At 35.7% G+C, this 23,196-nt stretch overlaps 1 protein-coding gene across 4 annotated transcripts in view; it reads right to left on the reverse strand.

The window, feature by feature from the left end:
- RPS6KA6 (ribosomal protein S6 kinase A6) overlaps positions 1–23,196 on the reverse strand; it is a 40,400-nt gene that overhangs the window by 5,379 nt on the left and 11,825 nt on the right. For 2 of the 4 annotated variants that reach the window (XM_075161942.1, XM_075161941.1), the window contains 19 exons: positions 21,188–21,304; positions 18,144–18,225; positions 17,248–17,328; positions 16,648–16,727; positions 13,684–13,790; positions 13,372–13,409; positions 11,959–12,101; positions 11,067–11,137; positions 9,736–9,824; positions 9,228–9,292; positions 8,246–8,348; positions 6,800–6,924; positions 6,381–6,506; positions 5,725–5,814; positions 4,888–5,046; positions 4,274–4,435; positions 3,798–3,874; positions 2,313–2,430; positions 184–324 (listed from right to left, as the gene is read on the reverse strand). In XM_075161942.1, coding sequence (XP_075018043.1) covers positions 184–324; positions 2,313–2,430; positions 3,798–3,874; positions 4,274–4,435; positions 4,888–5,046; positions 5,725–5,814; positions 6,381–6,506; positions 6,800–6,924; positions 8,246–8,348; positions 9,228–9,292; positions 9,736–9,824; positions 11,067–11,137; positions 11,959–12,101; positions 13,372–13,409; positions 13,684–13,790; positions 16,648–16,727; positions 17,248–17,328; positions 18,144–18,225; positions 21,188–21,304 — 1,974 coding nt within the window. Of the gene's footprint in view, positions 1–183; positions 325–2,312; positions 2,431–3,797; positions 3,875–4,273; positions 4,436–4,887; positions 5,047–5,724; positions 5,815–6,380; positions 6,507–6,799; positions 6,925–8,245; positions 8,349–9,227; positions 9,293–9,735; positions 9,825–11,066; positions 11,138–11,958; positions 12,102–13,371; positions 13,410–13,683; positions 13,801–16,647; positions 16,728–17,247; positions 17,329–18,143; positions 18,226–21,187; positions 21,305–23,196 lie in introns of all 4 variants that reach the window. The other 2 variants (XR_012675507.1, XM_075161943.1) reach the window with 2 other exon arrangements.

Here is a 23,196-nt window from a genome sequence, read left to right on the forward strand (position 1 = left end):
AAAAAATAGCTTGCCAATAATTTGTCTGCTTATGTAACTTAAATATGTATGTTCTAGGGAAAACAAAAGAAAGCCGGTTTCTTTTCTGAAGACAAAAATGAGTTCTGCCTGTAGCTCTAAAAGCAACCCAATCCACTGCGCATCCACCAGCTCAAGCAACGTTCAGCCTTCAGGTTGTCTTACCTTTACTAGATGTGGTGCATCTTGCCTGTTTAGTTGATAATGCGGCAACTGGTCCCTACAGGCTATCCACGAATGTTTTAATACTTGCTCTGCTGTATACCGCTGATGTGGATCTACATGAAGCATATGTGATAACAAGTCCTAGATAAAAGTGAAAAACACGCATATTATTCAGTTAAAATTATCTTATACAGACTTTAAAGCATTAATTATGGCAGCAATGAAAAGAGTACCCTATGTGGCAGGGATTAGCACAATGCAAACACACACACACAAAAATCAGCAGATAAATTGGATCATTCTGTGCCTTGACACCACAGAAGTCCGAAAACAATGTGTTGTACTGTTTAATCAGTTTAACAGAGCAAGCCTTTATTGTGAAGAAACGTACTGCTGTTTGCATGTTTCATATTTCAGTGTGTTTATTATTAATATAATCTTTAAAAGACTAGAAATCCTACTAAAATTTAGCAGACAGATTTTATGGAAAAAAGCTATTATTTGCAAACATCTCCCCTCATGCGTACCACACAATTGGGGTCTGCTGACTACATATCACAATTGAATTCATATATAGTGATAAACTATCAAAGAATTTTTCCTTCAAGGAGCTATATAAAGAGTAAAGCCAACAGAAATGGACACTTGTTTTTGCCTGTTTGGTAGCTTATTGCTAATGCTTTTAATTACAACGTTGGTCAAAAGAAGAGCTGGGTGGGAAGGGCACAGAACAGAGACAGGAATAGCTTGAAAGAAAACAAAATATGAACAAGCTGACAGAATGTTCCCTTTGTTTTAGGTACAAAATGTTACACATTCTTAAATATACAGAAGTGAATTACTTGTGCTAAGACAGCATCAGCCAACAAGTATTCTGAATCACTCCTACCGAAACGAACAAATAATGCAGTTCCAAAGGATCAGGGTAAGATTTAATATTGATGCCAAGCTTTATAAAAGGTAACAGTGGTGACTAAGATACCTACAGACCAGCCCAACACCAAACCCAGAACACACAGACAGCAGTTGATCAGAGATGCAGTCTTTAAATAAAAAGTACAGCCACATAATCAAGCTGATCAAGATTTTTGGCAAGATATCCAGATACATTTAGTTGTTAAAGTGCTAGTTTAATTGCTGAAAGTACTAACAAAGATAAAAGACCCGATGACTTCAATGTCGAACAACATTTAAGAAATTTTAAGAAAACCTATTAATGCAAGACTGGTTAGCTACCAGAACTAACAGAGAATTGTAAAGTCATCTTTCAATTTAAGAAATCCCACAAACACCTGATTTTGGTCCAATAAAAACATGGAATAAAAAATAGTGATTATTAGAAAAGCCTATATTGGGACCTACCTTATTTAAAATCTTTATCAGTGGCCTGGGGAAGCAAGAGAGTGCACTCTTGCAGTGGGGCACCAAACTGGAGGCATGGGGAAAGAGCTAACGAGTTCAAGGGCAGGGCAGCCATCCAAAGGGACCTCGGCAGGGTGGAGTAATGGGCTAACCAGAGTCATGCAAAATTCAGCAAGGACAAATGCAAAGTCCTGCGCTTGGAAAGGAAGAAACTGTCACCAAGGCACAGGGTGAGGACCCACTGGCTGGGGACCAGCTTTGCTGAGAATGACCGTGAGGTTTTGGTGGTAGACAGCAAACTGAACCTCAACTACCAGTGTGACCTGGCATCCAAGACGACTGAGAGCATCCTGGGCCAAAGCACAGCAAGTAGACTGAGGGAGGTAATTGCATTCCTTTAGTCAGCATGGCCAAAGGAATGGAGACAGAGGACAAAGTAAAACACGAGATGTTCTGGCTTGAAATTAGGAGAAGATTTTTCCTTGTTACAGCAGTCAAGCAGTGGAAAAGACTGCCCAGGCAAGTTGTTCAGTCTCCACCCTTGGAGGTTTCAAAAAATCAGAGTGAATAAAACCCTGAGCTACCTGGTCAGATCTGATAGCTGACCCTGCTTTGAGCAGGAGGTTGGACTAGATGACCTTCATTGCAATAAAGTTTGCAGTTAATAATAGCAAACTACTGTGTTAGACTAGTCTATTTTATGCAGTTCAGTAGATGTTTACTTGAATTCTACAAAAATATAAGAACAAAACAAAACACATTTACACCTTTGCTGCATCTGAAACAATGTCCCAGTTGCCTCCACTTAAAGAGAATTTTCCACTGCCTATCCGTACCAGGATCTCCTCTGGAGTATCATTAGGACCATTGGCAAATGGAGTATAGCTGTTGAAAGGAAAAAAAAAAACACAAAACAAACCCACACCTCGTTATAGGTAAGAAGCTGCAAGAAATTAGTAAAATTTCGTGAATCATTCTGATTAGATATCCCACTGCTGACAGAAACACACTATATACTATTTTCATCATAGTTTTTTACTTAAGTGAGTTTGGGAGGCTTAAACCACAAGATCGTTAGTTTTGGAGGCTTATAACAGTTTACAGGGTTTCCTATAAATTTGGCTTATTTTCTACAAATCCTACTGCGACAAACTCAAAAGAACTAAATTGATCCAAATCACTTAAATACACCTTTTAACAATATCAAGAATATTATGATGTTCTGGCATCTCCTACGATCATAGGCTAGTACCAAGTTAGTTTTAACTATAAAACCCAAATTTTACTCGGATTAAGTACTTAGATCATAATACCCCTTAGATATCAAATTAGCTTGCAAACAGTAATAATTAAGCTTAATGCATTCTATCTTAATACTTTGAAAGCTCTGCATAGAAGAAAGATCAACGAGCATCATCAAAGGAGGTTTAGGAACTATCCCAAACAGTTAGTTCTAGTCTTTCAGCTAATGAGCTTAAGAGGAACAAAATGGAAAGTTAGGAATTCATGCTGGACCATTCCTCCTCTATACTTTTAACCTGCCATACATTTTAACCTGCCACAATGTTTCTCAAGTGTGCAAGCAGTATACTGCCCAGTACCTGCATACTTGCACTTAAATCATACAGCAATCTGAGTTTTGATGACAAAACTGTGGTAGTGGTGGTGATTTTACATGTGGAAGTAAAAATTTATCGAGGAACAGTTTCCAATAGAGAGTATTTATCTATAAGACAAAAAAAAAAAACCTGGTATTTTTCTGTTAGAGCAGAATTCAGAAAACCTTTTATCATTCGGTCACTAAGCGCTTCATAGCATTTAATGAAAGTTTAGAGGTTGAGAAAGCTTAAGAGGTTACAAGCCAGTGTGTTCTACAAAAGGGCCAGGAGTCAAACCCGTGGCAGGAGATGCAAGAAGGTGGACTACAAGGGTACTAAGGTGGGGAAGACAAGAGGCAGAAGGAGAAAGAAGAAAACCATCATATTTTCACAGACTAAATTCTCTCCTGGAAATTGGGGAGAGTCTTTGGCATCCCCCAGTCACGCACTATAGAAGAGAGAAGCCTTGAAGCTACCTGTAAGATAAGCCTAGTTTATGTATGCATTTACTTACAGCTTCCTGTTCCACTTCAGTGTCTTTGTCATTCTGCATTCAAATCAATGATGTAATATCTTACAATTTTAATGAAAGCATGGATTCATGCAGCATGCTGGAATTTTAGCTAAACAAAAAAGCTAAGAAATATTTCTCACCCTGCCAACATTGTGTAAAGAAGAACACCCAAACTCCATATGTCACAAGCAGCATCATATCCCTGTCTCATGAGAACCTGTAAAACAGAGTGTTAAAGACTTTTCATATATTAAAAAAAACAACCCAAACCAATACCACTACACACAGCGTAAGTAAGTCAATCCCAGGATAATTTCAGAGGCTTGATTATTTATTTTTCAATATACAGGTTACAGTAACTATCCACAATATTTGTTCCCAGAACATCATCTCTTAAGATTCTCAACAGGCTTACATCTTATTTTTGAGGGTGGATTCTGCTATTTTTAAAGCAGGTTTATTATAAACATATGCACCAGTGTTTAGAAAGTATGTATAATTATATTTAAGGAAAACTAGCAGAATTTTTCTTTTTTTTTTTTAAGCACCGCTAAAAAGTTTAAGTACTTGATGCATTAAAAACAGCACAGAGAAAACACATGGCAGTTTAAGATACCTCTGGTGCCACAAAGTTTGCAGTGTAGCACGGAGTTAGTAGTAGTCCATTTTCTCCTCGAAGTTGTTTTGCAAATCCAAAATCACAAATCCTGATAGAATCAGCATTATTTGAATCATCCGTATATAAAATATTACTAGGTTTAAGGTCTCGATGCACTACCTTTAAAGAGAGAAATTTTAAAATCTATCATTTAGAAGTTGCGTGTACATTTGTTTGTACATAATTTGCAATTTATAAAAGCTATTCTCTAGTTTAATATACCTATTAACAGTTCTACACAATTAGATAGCTTTCAAGTAATAAAAAATTCTATTTCAAGTAATGTCATTAAAAAAGCCTACTGGCTCATAATGCAACTGGAACTAACATAACCATTTGCCAACAAGCATAAGAGAACAAATATCTGCTGTTTCATGAACTGTAAAACTAGAGTCGAAAGGGCTTGCCAGAATAACAGGATGAGTTGTTTATATTATTCACCTTTGTCATAAAATACTGAGAAATCTTCGTCCCTTCAGCCATAAAAACAAGCCAACCAAAGCATGTAACAAAAGGCATTTGTTAATTTTAATAAGTGTGAAAGAAGCTATGTCATAGAAGAAATTACTCACTCCTTGGCAGTGCAGGTAGTCCACAGTCTTAGTTATAGTGTATAATACAGCGCTAGCCTCTCGTTCCGAGAAGAACTTCTGTCTGAGAATTCGATCGAGCAGCTCTCCTCCTTTCATCAGCTCAGTGACAAGGTATATGAATCTACCATCATCATACACCTGACGAGAAGTTTAACAAATGCATACATATATAAATACACACATATATATTAAAAAAGATCATCTATAATTATACATCCTGATAAATGTGAAAATTACAGGCTAGATTGTTCACCTATTCACATACGAACATAAAGCACAAATATCAGGGACTGAAAGATTTAACTCTGCAATTCAGGAGCCTTAAAGCATTTAGTGTAAGAAAGCTTACATGTCGTTCTGTGAGACGCTGAGGTAATCAATTGCTAATTCATGACTTGGAATTAAATGTTTCAGTCTAGGAACTTCTGTTGTAAGAGGACAGTAGCCCTACCATTCCCCTTCCCCTCCATGGACAATTTTTAGCTGCTGGCACTTTGCATATACAGGACAACATGCAACTGCTTTTTCAGATTCAGATTACCAGCACATTAGCTACTCATTTGAAGTAAGAGGAAATACGACATTTCTAACCTTTACATCATTTCTCACTTCAAGTTCACTAAACAGCATTTAGAAGAAATTAATACCAGGACAATGTCACACTTTGAAATACTCAACACTTTACCATATATACTGCTCTCCTAATACACTTTACTATGTAAAAGAAATGTAATAAATCCCAATAAGCTCCCTACATCTATATTTATTTATTGACTACTGTGTACTAAGAGGTAGCAGAGAAAGAGAGGTACATACATCCTTTAAAGTAATAATATTTGGATGTTGTCCATAACGCATAAGAATCTCAATTTCTTCTGAGGGATCCCTCTTACTTTTATCAATTATCTGCAAAATATAACAACAGGAAAAACAACTTGGCTAAACAAAGTCTATTTAATAAAGAAATCTTTGTGTATTTATATTCTCACTTCAACAACAGAATAAAAAAAGTTCTAGAGTTCATTACTTCTTACTAATCATGACTAACTCATCTCCCAGCTTCACATCCCACTGTGTATTCACCTCTTGCTCTATCCTTGCTATCAGTTAAAGCTGTATCATTAATGCAGTCTATTCTGCTCCAATGGACAAGGAAATGCAACGGACTGTCTGAAGCACCACTGCTTCTCTGCAGCCCAGTTCCACCCTGGGGGATCTCATTTTATTTCAGGTGTGCTCACCATCATACAACATTTTCAGGCTTGTAATTGCAAAGCCAGTTCAAGACCATAACTTTACCCACAAAAAGAAGAGCTATAGAAGCCTATACACAATTTAAACAAATGAAGAAAACACTGTTTTTCATTTTTCATAGCACATAAACTGCTACAGTAACAGAAAATTCATGCATTTAAATTTACAAATCTACTACACAATTTCAGAGCTGTCACAATGAAATTTATTCAAAGTACCTTTACAGCAAACTCCATATTTGTAGCTATGTGTATACATCGCTTGCAAACAGAGTAGGAACCAACACCAATATCTTCCTTCAGTTCATATACATCAGTAAACTGTGCGCTGTTTCCATGAAGTTGCTTTAAAAACCAAACACATACAAGCTGTCATCTAAAGCAACAAGACACTCTTTGCCATAATACTGTTTCCAGCAGCAAAAGTTTCTTCTGCTTGCCCATGCTTTCTCTTTTGAATTCTGCCTCTAGAAAAACAGCAACTCGCTTTTTAAAAATTAAAAATATCCCATGGAAGCATTTTAATAATGCACATTTTATAATAGTCTGTTCTTTTTTTTTGTTGGGGAGACTATAAACACTAAATATTGGTCAATCTTTGGCATGTCAAAAAAGTTTCCCAAAAAATAAAATATTACCTGTACTATTGGCAGTATATTGGTGAGTGGTGATATTTTATGATCTTCTACAGTAGTAGTTGCAACAAAACTAAATCCTTTGAAGAGCTGATGTGCATTCGCACTAGGTGGGACGCCTGGAGAATCTAGTGGCACACACATTTGATTAGCATGGCTAAATCCCAGCAAGGCTATTTTTTAAACATTCAGGAGAGATGGGTTGGAAGAAACATTTTGAAGGAAGGGAAGCAAACAAGGGCAACGCTACATGTTGAATAAGACTTTTAGTCAGTTATCTGTCTCATTTCAATAACACACACAAAACAAGTATTCCTGGATTTTATCTAAAACTGCAAAACGCTGCAGGAACTAATGTATGAATACATGTTTTTAGGAAGAAGTTTATTGAAGCACAACACTACTTATAAGAAAGAAATAAAGGTCATAGACTTATGTTCAAGGACTGCATCACAAAGAAGCCTACAGATCTTGCTACTTCAGTGGTATATGTGCTGCTGGCAAGGCACAAGTGAGGCAATACAAGAATATTCAATTAGTATTACTACTGAAAAAATAGAACCAAATTTTCCTCAGATTATATTATGTGCACCTCTGAATTCACTGTTTGAAATTTCACAGTAAGCACAGCTTGATAATTCTGTGTAGCCTCTTAGAACCATAGACATTCTCCAAACAAACATGACAAGTGGTTTTAAAAGGTGGATGCAGCAGTAAAGAAAAAAATTCACAAAAGAAAACTGAAGTGAAACTTGAGGCATATTAAGTAGTAAGTGTTTGCACTTACCATCTTTGTTTCCAAGTTCAGTTACTTGGAAATCTTTGTAGTGCAATAATCTAAGGGATATTTTAAAGCTAAATTCTCATAAGCCTCTTGAAACTATTTGAGATGTCTTTGCAAATGATCCAGTAGTACAGGTACCCAGTCCACTGTACATTTTCCCCACCCTTCTCTACCTTTGAATCACCGTTTCCTCAAGAGTAAAGTCAAATTCAGCATGGGTAGTGGGGGGAACAGCTCAATGAAAAAATTATTATAATGCTAGTTTTAAGATTTAATTTTAATAATGATAATAGTTAATAGGCTCAAGAAAGTTACTTAAAGCAAGTAATTTTCAGCAGAATACTGACCCTAAAAATAATCGCTGCTGCAATCAAATTTAGTTTACTTTTAGTATTAAATAATTGCCCTCCCCAAACACTTTAACCATGACTAGAAACCATAATTCAGCTGTTAATATTCCTTTTTTTTTGTTGGTGAATCAAAGTTTAACAGAATATTTCAAAGAACAGGAACCCGCTGAGGAGAACATACTCCTTCAAAGTACTGGAACCCTGTTGCACCCTTTCATTTTGTCACTGGCTTTTTCTCTTAGTAAGCTTGTTGTAACATTAATTTGACCCCTCTTGTCCCACAAACCTCATCAATTTATAACCATGCACAATTACCTTTTGGTGTTTTTGCTGTGAATTCTGGATCAAAACAAAAGGTATCTTCTGGCTTTCCAGAAGCAGGTTTAAATGGGGGTTGAATTTCTCTTCTGAACAGTTTCTGAAGAAGAAGGACAAAGTCATATAATTAAGAGTGAATGAAACTTCCATGGGTGCTGCAATTTTGCCAAGCTAAAGGGTAAGCAACTCAAATGTTATTGTTGTATTAAAAGAGTTTTCTGAAAGAGTGAATAATATATAGCAAGTAGAAAACCATAAATATATACAGAAATACTGAGTTACTTTCATGTATCTTTGATTTGAAGTGCTACAGGAAATGTTACCAAACAAGTCAAACAATACGGAGCTCTTTTTCCTTATTCTTCTGAATCTGCCTCATCTATCAGATCTGGACTTTTAAGACTAAAACAGCAGGTTGCTACATCTCAAAAGCTTAGAGAACCGCAGAGGAAAAGCATCAAGGTGCTTGTTAAAAATTTAAGCAAGCAATCATGAACTCATACAGACTTCCGATCATCTCAGAGCACCAGAGTCAATACTTCAACTGTGAATGGAATATGACTGATAAAATAGGAACGCGCTGTCGCTAACGAGAGAGAAGTCAAAGAGAATTACAGTCACAGCGAGTTTTTGTGCCCTGCATGGAAGCACTAGACGGACACTTATGAAGAGAAGGATTCTTGCACACTGGGAACGCAAGCATCCTCTCCCGACTACAAATGCTCTAACAGACAATTTAAGCTTTAGAATGGTGCAATTCTTAATTATTTAAAAAGTAAATGTACTATTTGTAATTAATACTTTCTATACCATTAATACTACAGCTCCAGATGCCAAGTAAGATTACAGTAGAAGCCAGAATGTAACAGTCAGCAAACTGCAGTGTTTATTGTGCCCTATTCAGATGCAAATACTTACAATGCTACAACACATAGAAACATTAAAAACAGCTTTATCATTCAGATAATTTTGTACTTACATTCCAGTCAACAGTAGAAAAAAAAGGATGTCTCTTGATTTCTTCAACACCATCTGAACCAGCTCCTGAACAAAGAAAATACTGTATTTAAAACACTTTTGGGTAAAGTCTTTGAAGAAGATTGCACTAAAAATCAGTTCATTTCTAGAAAATTTGCATAGACATGGTTATTTGAGGGAATTGTAAATACAGAAATATTCCAAGGACGTAAATACTCAATTATGTAGTGTACACCTCATCAGGGAGGCAAAGAGAGTACAAGAAGCCCATAAATAGAGAGTCGTTATTCTTTGCTCTGACACTGTCAGAGCTTTGGCTCACTGCTAAGAGTCACTGGTCCAAGAAAGCAATCATTCATTAGCCAAACCCAGGAAGTCATGATCCAAGCTTACAAGAAATGGTATCTAAACCCAAATCTTACTGGCCATCCAGAGCTTGAGAGTCTCTAGCAACTACTTTAACTCAACCCAACTACTTTTATTTCAAAGATCCAAATAAATGAACCAACCTAATCTATTTGATGGGTTCCTTTTAAACAACATCCTCAGAAGACTTTGTGCTTCAGGGCTGAGGAACTGAGGCATTCCAAGTTTTGCTCTAAAGGAAACCAGAGAACAAGCAAGAGGAAGAAATGCATCTTACTAAAAATTGTCTGCATAGACTTCATTGCACAAATTGATGTATCAAGGATCTACTCCAAAGTCTTGCAGAGTGTACGCATTTAGCTCATCAGCTTTTAAGTTTGACATTATATGAGTAGTTTTCAAAAACAAACAAAAAACCCAAACAAACAAAAACCCCCACCACACCAGACCAAAAACCCTAAACCCCACCCAAGTCCCCAAAACAAGCTTTAGGCTAAAACAGAGTGAAAAAATTATCTCAGGAATACATAGTATTTTCAAAGATATCTTCATGTCACCAGTAAGTTATCACCAAAATACCTCTACCAGAATCAACGCCAGAAGATCACCAAATCCCAAACTACTTGCCCCTGAAGCAATTGCTAATATTCCTCTTGAAGCGAGAGCCTCAAGAAGTAGCTCATTAAGCCATTATATAAAAGCTTACTGACTTTACCAAGCTTATTTTATGAAAACAAGTGTGCTAAGGCAAGAAATTCTTCTGCAGAACTGTAGCATCCCTTAGAGCTCCAAGCAAGGCTAGTGATCTGATCCATCCGCTTTCACAGGTAGTATCACTATAAACTCATACTCAGGGTAAGTTCAAACTGCCGTATGTTGTTAAGAACGGAGCTTCTCTCTCACCCCCTTCCCTATCACCCCCTCAAAAGGCCGAAGGCTCCGCATGTGGTCTAAAGGAAATTCTTTGTTAGCTAAGCACAAATAAAGACAAGAACATATTTGCCCAACAACTTCACTTACTAATCACCAGTTTACCCAGTTTGTCTTGTTAGACAGCTTCTGTCGTAACTGAGGTAATTTCATATGAAAAATGTGAGCACGTAAGTGCACTCTCCATATATACGTACACAAAGCAACACCTGATTAACTATTGCTTACAAAATAAGGTATGCTGTAACAGTAGCAAGAGAGCATAACCACGAGTGGTAAATAATGCAGTTCTAATTCGCTGTACTGTTTTTATCTTTATTATACACCTACAATGAAAATACCAGTTCATCCCTAAGATTTTAATTCCTGCAGATGCTGAACAGTATTTGCATGGTCCGTGATCTAAACCTTGTTGGGGGGGGCTTGGCTTTTTTCTCCTGTTCTAGCTTAATGCTCTTCAAGTACAAGGAGCTGTAACAAGCTGTTAAAACACATTTAAAAATTACATTTTCTGACTTTCCAAAAAGTAAGAAGATATACTTACTTCAGTATCATATTCATAGTTTCATTTCGATCTTTACCTTGAAATGGTAGTGTACCAGTAAGCATTTCAAACTGAAAAGAACAAATGTTAATCTAAATCAACACTTCTTCCCCCAATTGCTCAAAGTGTTAAGTACTGTACTCTTCCCTATGGCTACATTAGACATACTGACTTGAGCTTTTAAAAGATTATCAAAAAAGTACACAAATCTAAAATTTTGTTTTCAGTGGCAGTTTACATGATAACAACAGTGGCAAATGTAATGTAATGATGATGTAGGAATATTTTACATCCATAAGCTACTTTAATTAAAGTAATAAAAATCCCCTCCATAACCTAGTTTTAGATGTTGCTGTACTATTAAAACAGCAAGAAGAATAAATTCTAAACCAGTACTTTACTTGTAATGTCAATATGCATATTTCAGCCTGATGCTCTAACACATCACAGCGAAGGCTAAGTGCTAACAGTGGCTTATTTCACTACTCCACTCCAGTACTCATTCAACAGGCTTACTCTTACAAAATGCAATTAATATTCCATCAAACCAAGTCTTCAGTTTTTTTTCTTTAATTATCAAGAACCATGTGAAGTAAGTATACAAACTGAAGTTTCACACTGGCTACAACTGTTCTAAACTGCTAATGGACTACATGTATGATCTTTGTGGTTCCTGATAAGTACTCCTTACAGGGCTAAGCAGGTGAAAAGTAAATTTTATTCAAAGTAGTTGCTATTTCAGTAGCAATTCAGTTATTGAATTCTCTCTTCCCCTTACCCAAGCATTCATAATTAGATCTGGACAAGCTTATTCTAAACACATTATTTCACTTTAGACATATGCAGTGTATTTGTGACCTGTAAGCAAAGTAAGCAACGAAGCGTACAGTACCATGAGAACACCAAAGGACCACCAGTCAGCACTCTGGTTGTGCCCTCGCCTGTTTACTACTTCAGGTGCCATGTATTCTACAGTACCACAGAAAGAATAGGCCTTCTTCTCTTGATCTACTGATTCTTTGCTGAGTCCAAAGTCTACAACAACAGCATCACAAGAATATAGCCAGTAAAGAACTTTAGAAAAAAGCAATACTGTATACAGTATTTCAAAATCAAAGTGTTGACAGCTTTTGTTTGTTTGCTTTCAGGAATACTACGTGATTATCCCAGCTCTTCATGAAACAAGAAGCTGCAGATATCTAGAGACACCTCAGACATTTCATTTACTATGTATCACCAAAACCATTCTATAGGACATATTAAATTGATGATTAGCTATCAATATTACTACTCAAAATAATAACTCAATATTTGAAATAGTACACATTTAGAGCCTTATGATAATCCAAAGTTCTCATTCTCTCTGTTTACTGCCTGCTTTATTCACGCAAAAAAATGGATACAAGTAAAAATTACTTTCAAAGAGAACACTGTCTACATGGTCTAGTATTACTGAATGATGAATAAATAAAATCAGACTAAAAATAATGTTGTTACATAAGACAACGTGGTTCTTCAACCTGACTCAAGTTCTGTAAAGAAGTCTTGCATATCTGCTCACTTTATTCCCAGAATACTTTTTTTCCTTGTTTGAACAATGCCACTGAATATACAAGTCCTCGATGCTAGCCCAACTCTCAAGACGAGGCTCTCAAGCATCCCTTTTTTCAAAGAGTAAATGATTGCTAATCAATAATCCTATTAATTATTCTTTCCACTTTCAGAAGGAAGTGAGAATTTTAGGATTAAATTGGATTTAAATATATATCTTCTCCTAAAAGGCATTTCACAGTAAATCTTGATACAGCTTGCTTTCTAACCTGAATAGTGGATAGTTTTAGTTACTAACACACCACCACCCGAACTAAGAAAGCCACATTCAATCTCTGGTTTTGTATTTTCAACTACATTTCTACTATTTTAACCACAGCAATTAGGATCTGCACTTTACAGTCATATTGCTACTAACACTGCAACTTTATCTACGCAAACATTAACCAACATGAAAACTAACTTCAATGGAACCTGCATGGACATCAGGATCTGGTAAAAGACCAAAACCAGAGACACAGTCTCTGATTATCTAAAATACTTCAATAAAAGTACTTAATACTATATAAAGAATCATTATATAGGGAAGGGATACAGATTTATTTCAAAAAGCCTGTCCAATAAAAAAATTTTCTAAACAGCTAAGTACCAGCCCACACATCCTCCAGCCATCACTATGTATATCTTAGGCTTATAACTAAAAGGTTATACAGAAATATGTTCAGAAAGTGCTATACTAATAAGTGTTACCTACCTGTTAACTTGATATGTCCTGCTTCATCAAGCAAAATGCTGAAAATTAAAATTCACATTCACCAATACACATAAAGAGGAATGTTTACATATAACATTTAAAATATAATAGTTAACAATTTTCATCTCCAACTTCCGTCATTAATTTAACAAGCCAGTATTATTTCACTTAAATCACAGATATATTTTTTACATTTTATGTTTGTTTACATAGTCCAACAACAATATTTTTAATTTTTTACATCACTATAGTGGAAAACGCAAAGCAACAAGCAAAATACACGTAATAGTGGTAAAATACATTTTACTTTACTTTTCTGGCTTCAGGTCCCTGTATACAATTCCCAAGCTGTGAAGGTGATCCAAAGCAAGGGCCAGTTCTGCGAGGTAGAATTTCACATCTTCCTCTGTAAACATAACCTAATAAGAACTGTATAGATTTACCTTCTGATCTTGTCTTCAGTTTTTAAAACTGCAATCTAAAACAAATACTCCTGTCTGCCTAAACTTCAAAATAAGTTTTAGAAGTACCTTATGAACTCATAAATCATGAATTCACCTAACAGAAATGATACGCTAATACAGGCTAACCATCAAGTATATAAAAGAACTACTTGCAATACTTGAAGTCATCAGCAGTTACTGCAGAGCATTAGCTAAGTTTTAAGGTAAAAATTTAATTATATTTGGCATTACTGACGACCAGCACTCCTTCTGCCACAATCCTACAGACTGCTTTCCACTGCATCATAAAATTTAGCATACAATTGCTGTATTGAGTGACTGTCTCTGTGAATTCACATTACCAACATTTAGGAAAAAAGTAGAAATAATTTAGAAAAAAGTATGCAAAAATAAAGCATTTTGTGAAAATAACAATGACGTGAAAATCTGCAGTGGGAGTTGAAGGAAGAACCTACTCTGCTCTTAGTAAAAGAAATTTGAAGAACCCTAGTGAGATACTGAAAAACTGACTGACCTCGCACATAGAGCGTTTCAGAGAAATGCATTTCTGTCCTAAATACTCAACAGGTTGCTTCTAATTTCATATACAAGAATCATATCTGCTTTGGCTCTTGTCAGATTCTACAAATTGCAGGAGGAGCTAGTAATCTTTAAAACCTCAAACTCAATTCCTGAAATTAAGTGAACTATTCCCTTATTTGTTGAAAACATCAGGAACAGGGAGAACAGCCATCTCAACTATACAGTAGACAGCCAACAAGACTTAAATTAACTGAGCTTACTGATTTAGTAGTAAACCGATCAGTACTTCGAATTGCACATATGTAATCTGTTCTACTGGCAACAGAAATATTCCTAATTTCCATAGTGACATGTTTTAACCTTGTATGAACGATAAAGCTGTTACGCTACACAACGTTTCACCTTGATTTTCTAAAGAGCAAGATTGATACAGTTTTTCATCTATATCCAAAAGGGCAAGGAGAAACATTGGATATCATTACTCCTTGGAATAGCCAAAATGCAAATCTCGGAATACAATGATGCTAAATGGTAATCTCCCAATACTAATTTCCTTTAAAACCGCTTTCTGTGTCAAATTAAATACAATGCAAGTCAACCTCATTAAATTTTACCAATGAAAACTTCATTAAATACTCATTTCACTTCCACAGCTGAAACTCTCATACCCACATTAGAATTTAAAGACCAACAAAAGTGTTTTAATAACCTCATACTAAACCCAATGAATTTAAAATAATCTTTGTGTGGAAAGTATGAAACACCAAATTCAGGGGAATTTACCCTCATGTGTATTGTCCACTGCCTTTGTTTTACCATGCGCTTTTGAAAATATCTTCTCTTCCTACCAGAAAATAAAAAGGCCTGATTTTTTTCTTATCTATATAGACAGTAAGTGTTTAAAAGCCATCGTAGAAGGTAACTGAAGTCTTCCAAAAAATATGTAGAGACTTAACAGTAAGCAAACTTCACAATTATTACTTCTTTATTCCCAAAGGGAATACATGCCCCTTTCAACCACCCAGCTAGTATTATTATGAATAGACTTGCATCTAAGACCTTACCTAAGACCACTGCATACTCGGTAATCCCAGCTGTGTTACTGCAAAAGAATAGTTCTTCCTGCTATACCAGAATTTCCTCTACAATTACACATCCTATATCAAAGCAGAGATTGACCTCTTTCCTACCTGCTGTTCCAATAACGCTTCACAAGTCAGTCGGTTTGTTTAAGCTTTTAACCTCCATTTTAGCCTCAAGGTTAATTAATTCTGAGCTCAATTCTTAGACATGATCACTGTTTTACCAAGGTCAGCTTTTTATAAAAAAGGAAAACAAAAGCTCCTTACATTCTTCCTTCTCTTTTGCCTGTTCCTAAAGTAAAGCTTTATTTTTTCAAAAAGTATATGGGGGGAAAAAACCCAACTAGTTCATGACCTTACACACTGGGGATACAACCACCTCCTTCACGTCATGAAAAATCAGTCAGATACCCAGTTTTCTCATTTAAGGAAGGGGCTTTTCCTATGCATTAGCAATATAAATGTCTTTACACTGGTGAAAACACAGTAAGAGAGCTTTTCAGTGAAGTTGTTAAGAAATTGCCATTAAAAATTTAGATCCTTACAAAAGGTTTGCAGAAAGAAAACAGAAGTCTTATAAACATGTTCATAATACTTAAGGTAACGTATAATAAATATTTGATGACAACTGTTTTAAAAAAATAACAGGATGCATCATATTCCTTCCTCCGAAGCTCGCTCTCTCCAGAAAACAAAAATAGAAATGAAAAATTAAAGTTCCAGTTGCATGCCGATGTTAGATGAAGGGGAGCGGTCTCAAAAAACCTCAATGTTGACACTTTGTGAGATTAAGCATTAGGATTTGTATTACAGCATTATGAAATTTTACAATGCAGCAGAAACCTCTTATAGATGCGGGCTTCCAGGAGCACCTAAGCTGACTATGAGCATGAGAACTACACAACCCCTTTCTTTATTGCTAAATCTTAAATTTACTTCAGTTAGGTTTCCAAGCAACAAAACATTTTTAGACAAAAGAACTGTCCTTTGTAGATGCCAAAGAAAAACATAGGCTACTAATCAACACACACTCATGTTTCTTAAGGTTATAGAATATATTCTCAAATATGTAAGGGAAGCCCAACTAAGTTACTAAAAACTTGACTATGACAAGAATTATGAGGGAAACAGCTATAGAAGACAACCCTATACTGACAAAAAACCCCACCTGCCTAACACTGAGTGGAGATAAAATTTTAGGTACTTACCTCTTTGGATAATCGCGTGAATACATCTCCTCCCCTGAGAAAATCCAATATTAAATATAGCTTCCCTTCAGTCTGAAAGGCTTTAACAAAAAAAATAAAAAAAAAAATCAATAGTTGTGTGACAAAGATGATCTACAAAACAGATCTGAATGCTTTTACAACTTGGAAATTTCAGTGAAAGTACTTCTGTTTTGGACCTGAAATAATTCAGCAGTACATGAGGTAATTTATTGAATGATTACTTGCTTCTTCACAGAAGACAATCTTAGTCATAAGATCATTAAAATACTGTTCTTTTATTTTCTCTTTGTCAAACAGGGAAATACCAAGTATGTGAATTACTGTGCTTTGGTTTTACTCAATGAAAAGTAAAAAAATCACTACAGAACTTGTAAGAATTTTCCAGGAAATCTTTAATTTCAAAAGGACTTAACCTAAAACTTTTAGATACATGGTATTTACATTCTTTTTTTTAGTCTTGTGATTTAAACTTGCAAGAACCTAATTTGGGTGCTAAAACAGAGACTACAAAACTGAGAAAGAACAAGATCAGCTATGCCTTCCAGTATTGAAAGAAACTAGCAAAAAAAAAATACCAACCATAGTGCAGTTTGACGATAAATGGATGATTTACTTCTACTAATATATCTCTCTCCATTTTTGTACGAACTCTATCCCGAACTGAGGGGAAAAAAAGAAAAAAACACTAGTATGAAACAAATGTATTTGGTATAATACAAATGGAGCAGAAATTAGCCTATGGAAAGTCTTCGCTGTCTAAAGAAGTACTTTTTCTTGTTATCTTATTTGTTTTTAATTTTTAAGTCTCCCAGAAGACACATGCTTTCAGACAACAAAACTCTGTTTTGTTTCTTGCCTGCCCCAGCTTCTTTAATGTCTACTTTTTTTTTCCAACACATCCCCATATTTTGTGATAAACGATATTATTTTCAAGAAAGTAGTTCACATCTACACTTCCAGGCAGCTAATTTCAAACTCTGAATTAACTATCTGTACTGAGTATGTATTTTCTGTCTTTTAAGAGTACTCTTTCCTCTTCAACTAGTAGCAGTCCCTATTTACACACAGTGGAGTTGCATCCACTAAAGTGTCTTCTGAAAGCCAAAACAGTAAGTTAGCTTGCTATGGCACCTATAACAGGAGGGAACGACTTAACATTTCTACGCACAGTAGAGTTCTAACTTAACGAAAGAAAAAAGGAAAATTGTTTATGAAATTAAGTTTCAATATAATGAAAAGAGTAAACAGAATTAAATAATGCAATTTTAAACTTTGAAAGAGTACTTTTTACCACATAATTAAAGTAATCTGGCCAGACTTAAAAATAATTCTTAAACATGAACTTAAAAGTTACTCTAGAAAAAAGCTACTGTCAGAGAAGAGTTATGAACTCACTGAAAATTATTTAAGATTTTAAAAATTATTTTAAACAGAAGTATTTACAAGACTCATTTAAGAGATACAGTTACACGTACCTTTTAAAGAAGCTTTTTTCAATACTTTCATTGCATAAAGTTGCCCAGCATCAGGACCAATTATTTTCCGTACGAGAAAGACCTGGTAATATAAGCACCACTTTTAAAATTACTGCTAAAAATATTTGATGTAAACCTGACTAAAAATCATTACTATGTCTTTACTTTTAACTTCATTAATATAGACAAGTAGATAGCATGTCCCTAGTCCCATACCATTCCTCAAGAACTCCAAGGTATGAAAAATTGCCAAATATTCAAAGTCTTTTTGCATAAGCAAGCTTAGTAATTGAATAAGCAACTATCACATAGCATTTACAAACCTCCTATTAATTTCAGACAGCTTTCAGTGTTCTTCCCTAAGTACACATCTTTAAAGGGCAAAATTGCATTCCCTTAATCAGACTAGAGGTACATGCACCACCAAGATCTCTGAAGTATTCAGATGGGTCATAAACCATACATTCTTTCCTATAGCAAGCTGTTTAAATAGGTACTTATCAAATAAGTACTTATATAAATGTGTTTCTTTATATTACTTTCTTGGAGAATGACAATTCTGCCTGGTCTGCCACCTCCTAAGAGATTTTTGAGGTTGAAGACCCAAGTCTCAAATATGCAACAGGCTACATTAATGAATTCTGTTAAGAGTGGCAAGACAAAAGCAAGAAACCCTCACCATTTAAGATCAAAGCACCCTTTCCTTCTGGAATAGCAACTCCAACAGGTTTTTCTACTCTTTTCTTTCCAGAGAAGTTTTAAAGATAGATGGTATGTGACTTGACACTAAGAAAAGCATAATATTAGATAGAATAATGTAGTACAAATACATGTACCTCTACTGACTAATATTCTAACTAAGTATTTTAATTTACAAAATTGTTTGGTATGTGCTCCTGTTTCCAAGTTGTTGTTCTTATAATAGCAATTATTAGTTATGAGGAATGTTTGTACAGTAAAAAAAAAAAATTGTACAAGTCACAAGAGAATGTCAAGAGCTACCCGAAATTGCCTCTCTGATCTTACCTTATTCAGATTTTCATTAACGCTAGATTTACATATATATTTTGTTAGAAATCACTAAATATTTAGAAATTATTAAAAAAAAAAAATCAAATAAACTTGTCAACTTTTCCATTTAGAATCAGAAATTCATATGCTGTAACTGACTAAGTTGTACAGGGTTGGGAGAGGTGTTGTTTTTATTTTAAGCTCTGGTTAGATGAAAAATGTCATCATGTTTCAAGGTTATGGCGCTTTTTGTTTTGTTTAAGTTTTGCCCAATGATTGACCTACAGCACTGCTCTCCTATTATATGATGTTGATGCTGGAGTAATTCAAACACCAGCAAACAAGAAAACATCTGTAGATTAATACACTCACAATTATAAAAGTAAAATATTAATAAGCATATACAAATATTTTAGTGCTTAATAACTAGCAGCTTGTGACAATGTAAGGGAATACAAGTTACAAATTCTATCTAATAGGGACCAAAACAGCTGCCACTGTGGAAACGACTCAAGCATCACCTATTTAATTTGCAGATAAAGTCTCCATAATCCTGCATCTTGCGGAGATGCAACAATTGGTTGTTAATTGTAAAGCACAATCAAGATGGACACATACTGCGCAAAACAATTCACTTAAGTGAATCGCAGACCATCTTCAGCAGACCAGGTGCTGAAGCCTAAGAACATTATCAAAGGCTGAAGAAACTCAGTAACGGACATGAGGTTTAACCCTTTATTCCTGTGAAGCGGTGTCAAATCCTGCACAGATGCTGAAAAAGACAGGTAGAGGATGGGCTGTAGCACTATACTAGTCAAAGCAAACAAGCCTTGTGTTTGCTAAACCCAAAGGGAGATCCCTGGGAAGTATGAACTGGAAAGAGAAAACAAAGACCATGAAGGCAACAGCCTCAGTCTCTGGGCAGAAGGGCGAGTCAGCAGCAAATTTTAGGAGGTCTGCCATGGAAAGTTACGGTTTTCTTTAACTGAACAGAGGCATGTTTGTAGTTCATCTGGACTGGCATCTGCAGGTTCATGGGAACAACGGCACCAACAGCAAGGGTTTTTACCAGTTGGGTTATGGAGCTAGGGGTGGGTTTTATGCAACAGCTCTGGTGTTGTCAAGCTCTGTTTGCCTAATGCCACGGCTGTTTGAAATAAAATAACAGTGTTTTCAACTGCCTCAAGACTTTATTGCAGCATCTAGTGAGGAATCGGAACGAACAATATCTCTGTTCCATATAGGTTGCCTCACATCTTCTATAGTTCAGGTTGTTGCTTGGGAGGCACCAGTGGTATAATAAACATCAGTAGACACTTACGGAGGAGACGGTGATTTGTCTTTTAGTGATGGTACTTGACGTGCTGTGACTGTTTGACCTGTTTCAGTATGTGAAATCTGTAGTGATGTAGATACAGAGGAATGATTGTGGTAGTTTGGAACTTGAACCAATGTAACAATAAAGTAAATAACCTGTGAAATGTGTTTCAGTTTTTTATTTTGCTGTATTTGTCAAGTGATCTATAGCTAAAAGACATGAAGTGAACAATTATTCAAATGTGTTTTGGTTTTTTAATTCTGATATGATTTGGTGTCCTGCTATAAACAGTGCTTCCTTGGCACCAGAGCAAGACTGGAAACAGATGAAATTCATCAATAACTTTTCAAACATTCCCAGCAACTCTGCTACAGCACTGTCTTATCCAAAAAGTGTACTTGAGCTAACCCCTCCCAGGTTGACTGCCTGGACAGGTCTATGGAGAAAGACATCACTTTTCCTCTAAAAAAATGCAAAGTCAGAAAAAACAAAAAATAGTAAAAACAAAACCAAAAAACCCTCACATCAGCCAACTGCAAAACAGGATGGATAACCCTCCAAAACAGGGCAATTTCCATAAGCATATCTACCTGTACTCAATTTGTTAGGTTTATACCTACCCGTCTTGCTATAATACTACAAGGTAAGGACAACATCAATACGACAAACCAGGTTCAGAGTGGACATCAGATGAAAACAAAGTCCGTTATCTTACCTTTCCAAATGATCCCTGTCCAAGAACCTTAAGTAGTTCAAACTGTGCTGGATCTGCTTTCTCACATCCTTCTTTCACATGGTGTGTAATAGGAATTTCTTTCACACTTCCTTCATCCTATTATTTCAAGGCAAACAAAAATACAACAATGAACAGGCCTGAATTAAGCAACTCTCATTAGAAGTGCGTGTAAATGCCTGCTCTTTTCTTGTTTGGTTTTGGTTTTTTAAATAAAATATTTGAAATTCTAATAAGGCATAAAATAAAGCTGTTCAAATGAAGAGTTTTCCCATCCGTCCTTTCTTAAATAAATGCATCCAAAATTTCTAAACTGAAGTAAAATTCTCAAAGAATGCTCATTTCCTTTTGTCATAAATATTACAACTACAGCAAAGACGGATTTTCTTACATGAAAGAAATAAATACACAGATTTTTAAACCAAATCTAAGATGATCCTTCGTACTTCACCGCTGTTTTAGCAGCCTTTAGTCTTCCCAGTGATTACTCTTCTCATCTTTCCCTTTCCTGAAACAGTCTTAATGAAAGCTAAATCAAATGTCATCATTTTAGCTAATTATTGCTTTTCACAGCAGCAAATAATAAATATGGTCATCCAGTTGTAGCTACAGGAATATGCTTCGTTTGAAGAGCATAAATAAGATAGGAGTCATCTTAAGAACTGTATGAATTCTTGTATCCAACAGAGGAAACACAGCTCTGGGGTGCAGAGCTCATGGAAAGACTATCCTGTGTGGAGACCTCCTTCAGAAAGTCGAGGGTAATTCTGAGCTAGGTAAAAGATTTAGTGTTCTGTTGACTTTCTACTGTTACTCTCATCTTTATCAAAGCAGGGCACGGCAGCTACAATTGTGAAAAGACAAATATTCATGATGAAAACAAATCAGATGATGTATTGCAGCTTTTATGGTGTAAGAGAAGTTTCTGTGAGCCAAAACAAGCGAGGTGTCAAAATAAGCACCCTCGAAACTACAAACTACGTGTTAAGGCCTACAACAACAACCGCAGCTTGCATAGAAAAGGAGTGGCACCCCTCAGCCCTATCAACAAACTGCTTGTATGCAGCAAATCAACCCAATCACAACAGTGATTTGCAGTACTTTGCTTTTAGGGTATCCAAATGATTATTAACTGTCCTCCTATCTTCTCTTTAGGTCTTCATCTTGAAAGCTTCTCTTAGTAGACACCAGAAAAACACCCTACCAACCTACAGTGCACTGCTCTCCCTCAATGACAAGAATGAACACCACCAGAAAAAGACCTGACCACTCGATGCAACAGTTGGTTTTAGGAAAGAACATCATTCTATAGTCAGGTTGACTACAGAAAGTCTTGCTGCCCAAGACCATGCATTAAAACTTATAATCAGCATCATCAGACTTGATACAGAAGTATCTAGATGAAGTTCTCTAGGTGGGTTTACACAGAAATTCAGGGTATAAATCTGATCATCTAAATATGTACGTACTTACTGCAATAATTAAAAAAAAAAAAGGGGCAATCATCACACTGCATTAACTGTCTATGCCTTAATTGCTTTGTTTGTCCAGAGGGGCAAAGAAAGAGTTCAAACAAACATCTTAGTATATTCACAAACTGTAGTCCAGCTGTTACTGCACATGAGTCCTTTCCCCCCGCTACATCTCTTATTTCATACTCCTTCTCGAAAAGGCCTGTTTGTTCTGCCTGCTTCCCACAGGAAGGTAGGTATTAACACAAGACACTGCTGGATAACAAAGTTAATTCTTTAATTCACGCTCTAAGCTACTATATTTCCCTTTGTTCACAAAAAACCCAGCTGACATACACTGATGATACAGTGTATACATCCCAACTTCATCTCATCCATCCATCTTGCTGACTATGCATATACATATTCATATGAAAGATGCACATATCTCTTCACTTTTTATTTATTTTATAAACACATGCCTGGAATTTAAGGCAGGTAAGAACACTAGCATTTCAAGTCATCTGACAACAGATGAAA

The sequence above is a fragment of the Calonectris borealis genome, chromosome 13, assembly GCF_964195595.1.
Source record: "Calonectris borealis chromosome 13, bCalBor7.hap1.2, whole genome shotgun sequence".
NCBI classification, from domain to species: domain Eukaryota; kingdom Metazoa; phylum Chordata; class Aves; order Procellariiformes; family Procellariidae; genus Calonectris; species Calonectris borealis.